Genomic DNA, 14,454 nt, shown 5'->3' with positions numbered 1-14,454 from the left:
AGGCAGAGTGGCCCCTCTGTGGCTTCCCTTGAGAGAAGAGGGGGAAACGTCTTTTGAAGCAGGGAGTGTGCTTCACAGAATGGGAGTGTGGAGGCAGGATAAGGAGAAGGGTGGTCTTTAGTTCTCTTATCTCAGAAGAGGGGGGCTGCCTTATTAGCTGGAAGGGAGGGGCTGTTGGGGTTAGAAAAGGGGTTCAGAATTGTAGGGTTTTTTTTTTAAGTATACATTATTTCTTTGACTGTTCACGTAATAACTGAACTGTGAGAGAACTGAAGGAAACTGAAGAGACTAATACATACATGTCTATTAATATATGGGACAAGCTGTTTATTTCTGTGGCCACTACTCCTTCACCCGCTGAGATGCTAGAACTCTGTGTTCTCAAGTTATTGGAATAAGTTTGCTCAATTGCCATTTGTTCTTAGGCCCTAGAAAATGTCCAGAATATAGGATTTTTATCCTTTACTTCCTTCTTTAAGCAAGTATATTAATGATATTTTCTTATTTTGTTATTGTACTGTCTTAGGGTTTCTGTTGCTGTGAAGAGACACCATGACTACTGCAACTCTTACACACACACACACACACACACACACACACACACACACACACACACTCAGTTGGGGCTGGCTTATAAGTCCAGAGGTTTGGTCCATTGTCATCGTGGTGGGAAGCATGGCGTCACACAGGCAGACATGGTGCTGAGAGTTCACTCTCTGGATCAGGTCAGCAGGAAGAGAGTGACACTGGGCCTGGTTGAGCACTTGAAATTTCAAAGCCCACCCCTCAGTGACACACTTCCTCCAGCAAGGCCACACCTCCTAATAGTGCCCCTCCCAGTGAGCCTGTGGGCGCCATTTTCATTCAGACCACCAGGATATAGGAATATTGCTTATTTAATTCTAGATATGAAGCCAGTATTCAAAGACATATGCTTAATTCTTGTTTGGCTACCTATGCTTGGAAATGGAATTTATATATTATTTCTTAGACTGTTGTTCATGTTACAACTGAACTGTGAGAGAACTGAAAGAAAAGCGTCTGTAGGAGTGTCTGGGATTTTGTAATTTGAAATGTGTTTTCAAGTGTAATGGTTTGTCTCTGATTCAGCTTTCAGATGATTCTTTTGAAAATTCAAACAAAACACCTAGACAACCTAAAAAGGAAACGAAGAATAAAGATACAGTGCCTTGGTGGATAACAGAAGATGATTTTGAAGATGATGGTAAAGCCTATTTTGTTTTGTTTTAAATCATTTGACCACAAGAGGTCAGTCAAGATTTTTAATTCTCAGTTGTTACTGCACCATTAAACTGTAAAGAAAAATAATATTAATGGCATGGATTTCTGAGGTTTGAGTTATTTCCACATTACTTTGTTATATATTATGTAACTGAGGATGTCTTTTCCATTAATTTGCATTGAGAATTCATATGCATTTAAATTGAGATAAAGACATATTTATCATGTATAATGATATAAATAAATTTAAGGTAGCTTAATAAAATAACCTGCCACTATATTCATGTACCACATAAACAAGTAGAATATGGCATCTCAGTTTGCTGGTAAGTCACAAAAAGCAATAATTTACTTCCTCAACTCTAACGGATGCATTCATCTTCTCTGGCATGTGTTTATACATTTCCAGGATGTCCCTAGTCACATTTTACAAGTGCACTGTGACTTTAAGTGTTCCCTGTATGTATAGTAGGTGTACGTCGTATGTAGTGCTGTCTATGACTTGAAACAAGTTACACTGTGTAGGACATAGACTCCCTATGCATGTGAAGAAAAATGGCTGCTGCTGTGTTCACAGCACCTGTGGGTCAAAGTTAAGCACAGTTATGCTGGGTAATAGCATTTGTGTCTCTCCGGTCTAGAGGAAGATTTTACCTATGGCTTCTATTGGTATTGTTGTGGAGTTTGTTTGTTTTTCATTTCCTTTTCCTCTCACAAGACTGAACCTGGTTTCCCTAAAGTGACAGTTGAGGCTCTACACAATCTGATGACAGCCCTCCTCTCTACCTCATGTGATCCAGCCACACTCAGTTATTCTGTCTCCTAGGAACACCTCTGGGTCCCCACCTCTGTGCCTGACTTCCGAGCCCGTGCTTCCCCCTCTCTCGTCTTCCTAGTCCAGCAAGGCTCGGCGTCTCTGCACAGTCGCACAGCAACCCTTCTAGCTCCCAGATAACACAAGTGTTTTCTCCGCTGAGGGTAGAACACCACCGGGGCCCTCCTGTGTGGCACTCCTAGATTTGGGAGCTTTGTGTGGGTGGGAAGTGCTTCTTTTCTCTCGTCAGCTTAGATTTCACAGTTCTCCTTAGTATTTTGCTGTTGCTGTACTTGTTTGTTTGTTTTTAACACTGCAATACATTAAAGGAATTTCTCAGTGTGAAAACTCGAAGGTGATTTCTCATGAATCTCCAAACCATACAGAAAAGCTAAGTATGCCTGTATTTACTAGAACCATGTTTCCCGTTGGTGTTCAAAAAGGGTATTATAGGCTAAGGCACGATTTCTAGAAGATACTAAATCAGAGCAGAAATATGCAAATATTCCAAAAGGAAAAAATAGCTCCTTGAATAAAATAGCTCCTACTTTCCTGTAGCAACTAAAATTATTGGTTGATTTTAAGAGGCGATCAATCCACAGTAGGTGCAGTTAGTAAGAGGAGCAGGGAAAACTAGGCAGGACGCAAACCCTTTAGACTTCACTAGACACGAGAGAGCTCCACTATACTCCACCCAGTAACGAGCATTTAGTGCATTCTGTGTCACAGGCACTATTGTACTCACAAGATGAGAGGCCTCCATCAGATCAAAGAAGCTGCTGAGAGACCTGTAAACCCATCCTAAGGCCAGGGATACAGTCACACCAGTCTTGAGCAGCTACCATTAAACATTAAAACAGAGAAAATTCTGTTAGAATTTTTTTTTTTTTTCTTTTCAGTTGTCATAGGGCTAGTAGGTTCTGCCTAGCAAGTGAAACTAATTCTCTTGCTGGTCAGTAACTAAGTTATCTGTGAGCTTCTGTTGTGTCTTTTCTGGTGAGCCTGTTTGTCTGCCTCGCTTCTCTTGAGCTCAGCTGTAGAGCCAGAGTGAAAAGTTGCTACAGCAGCACCCCAACTGTGCTTCGCACTTAGTCATCTGCAGTGTCTGTGGATAGATCTTGACTCTCTCTGCACAGCTTTGTGGAAATTACAGTCTGATCTAGTAAGACCATTAGTCACATGAAGCCATTAAAAAAAAGAACTTGATTCTTCGTAATGTAGCCAGGCATGGTGGCGCACGCCTTTAATCCCAGCACTCAGGGAGGCAGAAGCAGGCAGAGCTCTGTGAGTTTGAGGCCAGCCTGGTCTACAGAGCGAGTCCAAGGCAGCCAAGGTTACACAGAGAAACCCTGTCTGGAAAACCAAAACAAACACACAAAATTGTAATGTGAGTGTCTGATATACAGGACAGCTATATGGGAACCCTGTGAAAGGGGTTTGCGACCCACAAGTTGAGAACGCTGAGTGTCCTCTCAGTGTCATCACGGCCAAGGATGTGCTGACGTCCTCTCTGCTGACGCCGGCTGGCTGCAATGGATCCTGAAGCTCCAAGTAAAGGGACACAGCATAATGAACCTTCTGAGAACCTCACAAAAGCTATTGACCTTGATGAAATAGCAGTAAAGACAGCAAACCCTCATTGGGAAAAACAAACAAACAAACTTGATTCTTGAACCCCAGCAAGGATTTGTGTCAAGTCGATAGCTGAAGCTAAATAGACACAAATCAATTAATGAAATATTTTTAATATGTCAGTTAATTTTAGCTTTAAAAAAAGTGTAACATTAAAAAAAAATGTTGTTAGAGACCGTCATACACCTCCCAACAATATTGCGTATGTCCTGGTGTAAGACTTTCCCATTCTTTGAAAAATGATAACTTCAAAGATGTTCTGGTGTTTTCTTGAAATGATTTCTACACCAACAAGGATCTTAGCTACACCTCGCATTTGTCCTTGAACCTATCTGCCCTGCCCCCTGCCCCCTGCCACCCCACCCCCATACACACACCTTGAGTTTTGTGTGCTGGTTCATACTCTCCACAATATGTTTCAAGTGACAAAACTGGGTAAAAGAATCTTATGCAAATTTTAAAATGAAGGGTACTATAATCAGATTTTCTTCCGTGAAGCCTAGGTCTAGTTGTTTTTTTAATGTCATGTGACAGATTTGTAGCCATTATGCATAAAATTAATAGGACAATATTCTTGTGTTGGCATTATGATCAGAACAGGTCCCTGAATACAGCTACCTGAATATAAATATGAATATCAACCTATAAAGTCTCGTCCCCAGGGCTGCTTGGAACACATGTAAGCTATTTGAAGACAAAGAAGCCTTCCCAACCTATTGTGGACACAGAAGAGGAGTCTGCTGAAAAAGTTCAATTCCTTAAGAGCAGCGGAACCTCCATCTTAAGTGTTGACAGCTTAGAAGTGAATGGTGAGTCGGGAAGTCAGTGTTGCTGCACTTCAGACACTTTTGTAGCTGTGGACTCAGCTCCTCCGCAGCTTCCATCACCGGACCATATGGACAGATCATATGATCTCCCCGGGGAATCAGAATCAGAATTAGAGATGAAGCCAGCCTGATGTAGATCTGCTTGGTGCGTGGGAGGTCCCTGTACAATATGTCAATGAAAGCACCACTTAATTTTATCAAAGTTGTACATGTTTACAAAACATATCATCATTCATTTTCTCTGTAGAATTGGTCCTTTCTGAGCTCCCTCACAGCACCCTTGGTTTAGGCTTGGACACATTAGAAGAACAAGAAGAGAAAGAGCAGTTCTTTGCCAGGCTGGAGAAAGGCTTGACGTCTTCTATTGATTATTCAAAATTAAATCAAGAACTGGATTCTGACGACTCCACACAATTCAAAGCTTTTCATAGGTAAATACAAGAAAAACATTAACTAATTTTTATGCTTTTCTATATTTTCATATGTGCATGACTTCTAAGAGATGAACGCAGACAACAGTAAGTCTCACCTGGTTTTTGTTTTGTTTATTTCTGTGTGGAGGCCAAGGTTTGGCAAGAGACATCTTCCTTAGTTACTGTCCGCCTTATTTTCTAAAACAGTGTCTTCAGTGAACCTGGAGATTGCCAGGCCAGCTAGAAAGACTGGCCAGCAAACTTTAGGGATCCACCTGTCTGCAACGCCCTACCGCTAGGATTACAGGCACACAGCACTGTGCATTGTAGTTTCCAGGCACATGAACTCAGGTTGTCTTCCTTATCTGGCACGCACCTTACCAACTGAGCCATTTCCCCACCTCAGATTTTATCCTTAGAACTGTGTTCTGTATTCATTATAGTCAGGTTTTTTTCTTATGGATGGATGGAGTATATTGATGTATAGTCGAGTCTCCATTCTGCCTTTAGATACCTGAAATTTCATACTGACATACTATCAAAACTAATAGTAGTAAACTGCCAAGTCCTTGGCAGGAAAGACATTGGCTTTCTATGGACAAAGGAAAATTAAAAACCCAGATTATTATTATAAACTTGGATGTTTAAAAGAGGATGCAAAGTCCAGTTTGGTCTGTGTCTTACCTCTGTGTGTGGTAACTCGCTTGGACCTCCTTTATCTAGAAATCCCCCTAGGCCGATGTGGCCACTCTCCAGCATCGCTGACCACTGCCGTTCTCCAATCTTTGCTAAGGTCTTTAATTTCCTTAGTCTAGCTATCCATATATAGTTGTTTTTCTTCTTATAAATGAAAATCATGTTTTTTAGGATCTTAAGAACACAAAGGTAGAGTGGAAAGAGTTGGGAGAGTCAATGTGTGGATGGCTATAGCCAACTATCGGGATGGATGCTTGCTTTCTAATACAGCAGATAAAGTTAGGAGCTGGGCTGGCATGGACTGCGGGGTTCCAAGACAGTGGTGTGCTTCTGTGCTTCCAGTGTTGTAGGTAGTGGCAGTTAACAGGAAGCCTTGGTCTGAAGCAGTGGGCTTTATTTATTACAACTATTCCAGGACCCAGTTTAAAGCCCTGTCCTAGTTACTTTTATCTTGCTGTGATGGTTTAAACACTGTGACCAAGGCAACTTATAAAAGGAGTTTAGTGGGGCTCAGTAAGGTCAGGAGATTAGAGTCCATGGTGACAGAGCGAAAGCATGGCAGCAGGAACACCCACAAGCTCACTTCTAGATCCACAAGCATCAAGCAGAGAGAGTTAACTGGGAATGCAGGGCTTTTGAGACCTTAAACACTGTCCCAGTGACACACCTTCTCCAACAAGGCCACACCTCCTGATCCTTCCCAAACAGTTCCAACTGAGGAACAAATATTCAAATGTGTGAACCTATGGGGGCGATTACCATCCAAACCACTGCAGGCCCCTATTCAGCTTCCATTAAGAGTTAAGTTGCTTATTGGCATGTAATTGCTATTCTTATTTTCTGGAGTTTTGTTGTTGTTTTGGCCTTCCTGTAAACTTTACTTAATTCTCCTCATAGCTCATAATTCCCAATCTCTAGTGAAGAAGAGGTGCCTCGTTCATAGGATGATGTGTATATCTACTAATGCTCACACATAAAAAATTATATGTGTTTTTGTTCAAGAAAAATCATGTTTTCTATTGATTATTTGTGCTGATACAAATTAGTTTCAGGCTTTAAGAATTTTTTTGTTTTCAAAACATTTTATATCAGCCCAATTTTTAGCTTTGGTAAGAATTTAGTAGAACAATGGTACTTCAGAAGTCATAATTTTAGAAAATGTAAAACATATAATGCTATATATATTAGCCTATAATAATACATGTTAAATGTTTTCCCAGCTCTCCAGCTAATGCAGAACTAGCTGAAGATGGACATGACAATGAATCAGAGCACGAGGAACAGCCAGGTAACGTCACTGAAAAGATGACACAATTCATAGCACAGACCTTGATAAGAACAGGACTGAAAAGGTAACATGCCTTGGAAAGTACTCTGAGCAGCAGAGTGCACAGCGTCTGTGTCATTATCTCAACAGATAAGAAATGATTAAGCGGGAACTGCTGCCTCCTGTGTTGAAGCTGGGCCGTGAAGTTTTGTGCAAAGACTAGGGATCCAAAGGCAGAATAAAGACCTCCAACATACAGTGCCAGGAAGCAGTACTTTTTATCTTCCTCAGAGTTAAAGTCTTGCTTTATAGTGTTGGCTGGCCTTGAACTTTTTCTCTAAAGTAGGCTAGCCTTAAACTCACTATGTAGACCAGGCTGGCCTTGAGCTCAGGGATACTCCTGCTGTGCCAAGTGCTGGTATTGAAGATGTGTGTGTGGGATATGTGTGTGTGTGTGTGTGTGTGTGTGTGTGTGTGTGTGTGTGTGTGTGTTTATTTAAGGTGGTTTGGCCTAGCTAGGCTTTGCTTTTCTGACAAACGTCTTCACCTCTGGTCTGTAATTGATAAGCATCTATCCTTTATAAATGCTGTTTGTCGTTACAGTTGTGAATATTCTTTTCATTTTTAGTTTTGTGACATAAGAATATTGCCATGTTGCCCAAGCCTGCCATGAACTCACATCAATCCTTCTGCTTCGGTTTCTAGAGTCCCGGGATTATGCACCTAGCTTGTTTTCTGACTTTTATTATTTTTGTTCTGCATTCTTCTGGCTTACTTATAGAATTCTATTATACACTCCTTTTGCTCCTTAGTTAAACCTTTTTGTTGTATTTTTGTCTTAATTGCTACAAATCATACTTGTCTTTACCGTAATAGAGTGTATTCAAATAATACTGTGCTTTATATGAACTTAGATATCAAAATCCCCCCCTCTCCTATACCTATTTTTAGGTTTGTTCTACATGTCTTAAAATACCAGCATACATTGTTACTATTGTTGAAAATCTTTAAAGAGTATAAAGTATACCCTCAAAAAGATGTGTGTTGGTCCATGGCTTACTGACAGTTCCTGTGCTCTGTGCTCCTGTGTGTGGACTGTAGTTTCCACACATTCTCTGTCCCTCAGCATGGAGAACCCTCTTTACTCTTCTGGTTCAGGCTGCTCTGAAGTACAACGTCTCCTAGCCTTACCTGTCTGCAGGCATACTTCACCTTCCTTACTAAAGAATGTTTTATATGAGGCGCAGTGGCTCACATCGAGGCTTGGGAAGTAAGGCATCAGGACTGAGAGTTTAAGACTGGTTTAGACCCTGTTGAAAGACAGATCCAGCAGGAAGGAATGGACACTCTTTCTCAGTGTAGGGTTTTTAGATAGAATTGGATTCTTTTTTCAATTTTTTTTCTTCTGACCACATTCCTCATAAAGTCACTCATAGGGTTACATGTACGGCTGCCCTAGGTATCTGGAGCTATTGCCTTTAGTCCCCTGCAGGTACTAGATGCTTAGGTTCCTTTTACAAAATGGCTAGTTTTGCATATGACCTTCCTGTGGTGTGCACAGCCTCCTGTGCACTTTGTCATTCCTAGTCTACTTGCTTTATACCTGTAAGTGCAGCATAAATAAGTGTTGCTCTGCATTGTTTTCAGAATGATGACAAGCAGGAAAAAGTTCGTGTCTAGCACAGATACAGTTTGCTTCCAGATACCTTTAGTCCACAGTTGCTTGAATCCACAGACATAGAAGCTATGGATACACAGGCTCATGTACTGCCTGCCTGGTTTGTTTTTTGTTTGTTTGTTTGTTTCCAGGATTTTCTCTTTGCTTCTCTTAACTGTCAGACGGTGACCGACTGTCTAGGCTGCTTTCCTTGTATTCATCCTGCTTGAAGGTGTTCAGCATCTTTACTGTGTCATTTCGTAGTTTGTCACCATTTTATGCTGTGGTCATCTCTTGTCCAAATGCCATTGCTACTTGTTGTCCCTGCCCTGTGCTCCTCACTACAGGTGCTGGAGCAGTGAAGTCCATCTGTAGGCCACTGGGAGCCTCCAAATACTTTTCTCTCGGGGCTCCAGCTCTTGCTACTAAGCCTCATGGCCACCGACCGCTCCTTTTCTCAATCTGCTTGGCTTGCATCCGTTGCTTTCTTTTTCCCTGAAGTTCTTTGGGGTTTGAGGTTTTTCACTCTCCTTATCGTGTTTATTTTTATCGGGTCCCTGTATTATTAATCCTCCTATAGACTAAATGATTTGTTCTATTCTGAGTCTGTTGGATGCTTGCTCTGGACATGGGATCCTATTCTTTGCTTTCTTTTGTTGGGTGTTGTGTATTTTATGATGTTACCTGGACTTCATTCTTTAAAGATGTCCAGCCATTCTGGTAGACAGTCAGTCATGCAACTTGACCTGTTTGGGGTACTTCTTGTTTCACTTAGGAGAGTCCAGAGAAGTCACTGTGGGTATCATGTTTTCAGTTTTTAGTAACAACCCAAAGGACCCTTACCCAGGAACCTGTACAGGTTTCTTCTGGACTCTTCCTACCTGTCTATATTCTTGCCTCAGTACTGCTCCGAAACTTCTGCATGCCTCGGCCTTTCTGAACTTTTTTGTCCTCTTAACTTATGAATCTGCCCCTCCTCCCCATACTCCAACACGTGCACACCTCCAGTGATTGCTGGGCTCGTGTCACCTGTTTTTTTAGGAGTCACATTTTCCCTGCCAGTTATTCAGTGTCTAAAAACAGTTACTTCATATATGTTGTCTAATTGTTGACCATGAAATTTAAATCCAGTTCCTTCGATTCTAGCATGACGGGAGAAGGTTTTTCAGATTGCATTTTACTCAGTTTACAGATAAATTTGTCCAATAAAGGATAAGGAATGTCTCCAAAAAGGAGCAGTTAGACTTTTAATTATCTATGGTATGCTTTATCTGAATTTTAGGGATATATTCTTGGTTTTAAAAATTACAATTTTAAGTTTAGTGAAGAGAATATTTTCAATGTGCAATATCCTTCTGCTAAAGAGGTTAAAATACTACAGATTAGCTCTCTTAGTGTCGGCCATGAGTCGTGAGACTGGACACTGACCCAATGACATTTCCTTCTTATTTCACACGAACTCCATTCGTGGCAGATTTCTAGGAAGGAAGCTGGTATTTCTTGTTATAGTGTAACATTTTTCTATAATTTGCTCATCTAGTAAATGAAAATACTGAAGTATAGTTCTAAATAGTGCACATTAGCAATGTTCCCAGTTAGAAGGGGCTGAGTACTTGGTTAGCATGCACAAGGCCCTAGTTCATTTCCATAATGCAAAGAGAAAGAAGAAAAAAATGGTGTCTGGATTCATTAACTTTTAATGCAGATTAAGCAAAACTAGCTACAATACTGCCAGTCGTTACTATGCCGCATCATATTTGGCTCCTCGATTGTGCGTGTTATAAAGGAAGCGCCCCTTAAATACTACCTAACTTTCATTCTGAAGCTGAAAGAGGTCGGCCTTCGGGGTCCAGGCCACACTCTAAGGCACTGTTGCCCTGCGTTCACATACTGCCGCTGTATGCCCACACCGTACCTGTTTCTGAGAAAGGGTTCTTCCCCTTCAACCCCTTGGTCTCAGTCAGTCTCTGGACTTAAAAACAATAAACAACTTAAAAATTGATGAAAGAGATGTTGGCCAAATGGCTGCTGTCCTCCCCTCCCCCATGAATAGACGGATGAGATTGGCTAACTTGGAGACACCTTTTGCTTCCACTGCAAAGACACTGAGTTGTAATCTAGGAGCTTTACACCAAGAATTGTCCAGGGCTCTGGAACAACATAAGTCATACAGGGCCAATATTTATATAAGGGACATGACAAAGTACAGAAAATAAAATAGACCTAACATAGTCTTCATGTTACATTGAACTCATTAAAAACAAAACGAAACAACTTTAGCCTTCATGCTAAAATGCAGTGGATGTACTCGAAAACACCGTCTTTGTAAGCCAGCAGTCATTTCTTGAAAATTGCCTGTGCCAGTGTGATCCTTCTCTTTCTAACAATAATTTCCTTCAGAAACATACAGTGATGATTTTGAAGATGCAGAGGATGTTGATCCACCTTTGCCTACTAAAGATGAAGAGGCCCAATCTGAAGAAAAGGCTGAGTCAGGAAAAGAGAACATTCCCAAACAGGTACATACCAGTTGTCTGCAACAGTTTTGTGACTGCTTTCATCAGCTCGGCTGACATGCCATATGAAGTCTTGAGATACAGACATCTTCATGACCTTGCCCATTGTTAGCCTAGCAAGGTTCAGGGTATCGGTGTAAGTTAAGTGGTCATGATAGTTGGTGTTCTATTTATATAGGATGGTCTTTGCTATATAGTTTCCTTAAGGTAAGCTTAGAAATAGAACACAATTAAAAGTTAGTGCTACTTTTCAGTTGGTCTATGAACTGACATCATAGTAAGACCCGTTCTTATGAAAGGCTGTGAATACCTCTTCTCAGGATTGGTAAGCTTGGCAGTGTTAGTATCTGGAACTCATGTGGTGAAGATAAGAGACCACACACTGCTCTGTTCACAACCAAGTTGCTGTTCTCTAGTTCTGCCATCTCCAGGTCTTACCAAGATGTGTTAGGACTACCATTAAATATTACCTGTATACTGTAATTTAAGCTATAATAATAGCTAATGGGATTGTTCCTATTTATTATTTTGGTCATGATCTGGACATTTTTGAGAACTCTTAGGGTAAGATGTTTTAAACATGTATAAAACTGTATATTCTCTAAATAGAAACATTTTGAGGTTGTACATAAATACTTTCATTTTTTAATTTATTTAATATATTTTCTTGAGTGTATATACATATTGATATATTGTTATAAATCACTTATCACATATGTATCACTCATATCACACCTCTCAATATACATTGAAAGTACATATATATCACTCATCACATAAATTGATATATATACATCTCAATATATACACATATGTTTATATCTAAATATATATGTATATATCTCACTCGGTTTATAAAAAAGCCAAATGATATTTTAATTAACAGAAAATTAGAGTGACCTCATGGTAGCTGTAGAAATTTAGTGCTATTTATGTTTGAGATTTGGCAGTCCCAATGTTTTATGAAAGTTAGTCAATGAAAGGCATTTATCAAGAAAGTATGCCCTGAATGCTAATGTGGAACCTTGAGCTCCACATTAGTTTGCAGCTGAGTAAGAATCAATATAATAAGAAACTGGAGTCCAACTGTAGGGGACCCTACACTCTGCCTAGCTAAGAGGGGCACCAAGCATGATGCTACTTAAAGATTTGGTCATTTTTGGCATTTGATAGCATGCCTGTCTAATGTTATGTCCTTCAAACTGTAGAGGAAATGGAGAATTAGATGTATATTTGTAATTAATTTTTGAGTGCTTGATTGATAATATTATAATTATAGGCTCCTGTGTGAAACAGCCCTGTTCCTTTTGGTATTTAAAAAAGAAAGAAAGAAAGAAAGAAAGAAAGAAAGAAAGAAAGAAAAAGACAGACAGACAATTTTTGAGCAAAATAGATGAACTGGTAGCCTCTAAGTACTTCAAGCAAAGCTTTTAAAGGCATAAAATAGTTTTGGTAATTGCCCTGGTTTAGAAGAGACATGTAGAAGTTTCTACAACGCTGTGGCTCAGACAAGTGTTGGTGAAGGAACCTAGAAAACACAGTTCCTGATCTTCTTCTTGTAGCTTCTGCTTCTTGGAGCTCTGTCCATTTTGTGGTCACTTTATCTAAGTTTGCTTTCAAAAGACATAATTTTCTTCTTTTATTTTAGAAGGAAGAGAAAATTGGCATGCTGGCTAATGGTAAGTATTGATTGACAAATAATTAGACTGTTTAAAAACCTCATCTAAATAATCTTGAATAAAATATCTTTAAGTATTTCTCTAAGGAATTAAAATCCATATCCTTGCTCAACTGTGTGTCTTTTATGCCTGTCTTGACCCCATCCTGTTCTGTTTGAAATATTTCCTTTTCTGTTTTTCTTGGGCCTTTTACCTTCTACATAAATGTATAGATGCATGGAATCACTTACGTGCATTTTAATCTTAGACTATTATCTTGTACATACCATGAAAATCATGTGTGTGAAAACACACACATGATTATACACTTAGACTGTTTATATGTAAACATTTGCTTATAAGCATTGCATGTGATTACTTTTATTGGACCAAAAGTCGCACAAAGTTTTCTACAGTCCAGTTGTTTTTCTTTTCTATTCCTGTAGTTGTGCTGCTTGATTCTTTAGACTCTGTTGAGGACGTCGACCTTGCTGGTCAAGACAAAGCATCCCTTAAAGCAAAGGCCATCCCAGAAATGACAGATGGTGAATTAGCGGGAGCAGGTAAAGTATCTGAAAATTCGACTCTAACTCCAGAGTACTCTGTGAGTAACTGGCTTCATTTCTAGGAAAATACATGAAATAACCATCTGGACATTAGAGACATTCAGCCTCATAGCAAGAGCTGTCAATACAAGTCGAGAGCTGCAGGTGAGGGCTAACTGGTTGTGCCCATCTGCGGTGTTCTGTCCAGTTCACCATATGTAGGGGACGCGAGTCTCCCCTGTGCACTGTATAGTTCCCTCCTTAGGGAGAGTCAAGGTCATGCCCTTAAATTCTGAACTATTTTCCTTAAAGCTTGTAACAATTTTGCAATAATGCCTTCAACCTGTACAGCAGTATGGACATTACCAATTGGATCATCCATGAAGTTAAGATTGTGCCCATCACCGTCTTTAGTTTTCATGCAAAGTATAATAAATTCTTGATTTCCCACAGTGGGACCTTTCTAGGCATCATTATTTGGGGAGTCTACGAGAGCTTAGCATTACTTGTCAAGTAAACAGTAGAAATCACAGACCAACCTGAGCATCTTAGGATTTATTTATACTAATTGCTTTCTTGTTTCCATACAGTATACATACAGAAAGCCTGCTGTGCCCAGTTATATAACTCAATGTACTTTATGTATTTTTCATTTTTGTATTATGTGTATGTGTATATGATTTGTATCTCTGGGGGCACATGTGATAGGGCACACATGTTGTCACAGCTCAGCTTTCAGGAGTCAGTTCTCTTCTGCCATAGGTTCCAAGGATCTAATTCAGATGTAAAGGCTTATATAGCATAGCTTTTATCCGGTGAGCCATCTTGTTTGGTCCCTGGCTTGATGATTTTTTTAAAAAATAGTAAACACTCTCATGTAATCAACATCTAGATCAAAAATTAAGAAGACTCAAGCTCCATTATCTTATTATGTCTCTTATTTTTGGTCAACATCTTCCAAGGGTCAGTACTGTCTAGTCTTGTTTCATATAATTTCACCTTCAAATATAAAATTAAAGTTAGAAAAAGAAATCTGGGTGTGGTGGCACCTGATTATAGTTCCAGCATTCAGTAGGCTGAGACAGGAGGATGGCAAATTTAAGGTCAACCTGGGCTACCTTAAAAGACTGGTCTGGGCTGGAGAGATGGTTCAACCATTAAAGGCTAGGCTCACAACCAACAAAAGA

The 14,454-nt window shown here is 39.9% G+C and overlaps 1 protein-coding gene across 1 annotated transcript in view; it reads left to right on the top strand.

The window, feature by feature from the left end:
* Window positions 1-14,454, top strand: part of Cep162 (centrosomal protein 162) — a 70,858-nt gene that overhangs the window by 3,021 nt on the left and 53,383 nt on the right. The window contains exons 2-8 of the mRNA XM_051140196.1: window positions 1,111-1,225; window positions 4,351-4,497; window positions 4,763-4,946; window positions 6,845-6,912; window positions 10,949-11,067; window positions 12,713-12,743; window positions 13,169-13,285. Coding sequence (XP_050996153.1) covers window positions 1,111-1,225; window positions 4,351-4,497; window positions 4,763-4,946; window positions 6,845-6,912; window positions 10,949-11,067; window positions 12,713-12,743; window positions 13,169-13,285 — 781 coding nt within the window. The remainder of the gene's footprint in view (window positions 1-1,110; window positions 1,226-4,350; window positions 4,498-4,762; window positions 4,947-6,844; window positions 6,913-10,948; window positions 11,068-12,712; window positions 12,744-13,168; window positions 13,286-14,454) is intronic.

Source organism: Acomys russatus, chromosome 32 (genome assembly GCF_903995435.1).
Source record: "Acomys russatus chromosome 32, mAcoRus1.1, whole genome shotgun sequence".
NCBI classification, from domain to species: Eukaryota; Metazoa; Chordata; class Mammalia; order Rodentia; family Muridae; genus Acomys; species Acomys russatus.
Note: the sequence above shows the minus strand (reverse complement) of the source record. Positions and strands in the feature narration are given on the sequence as shown.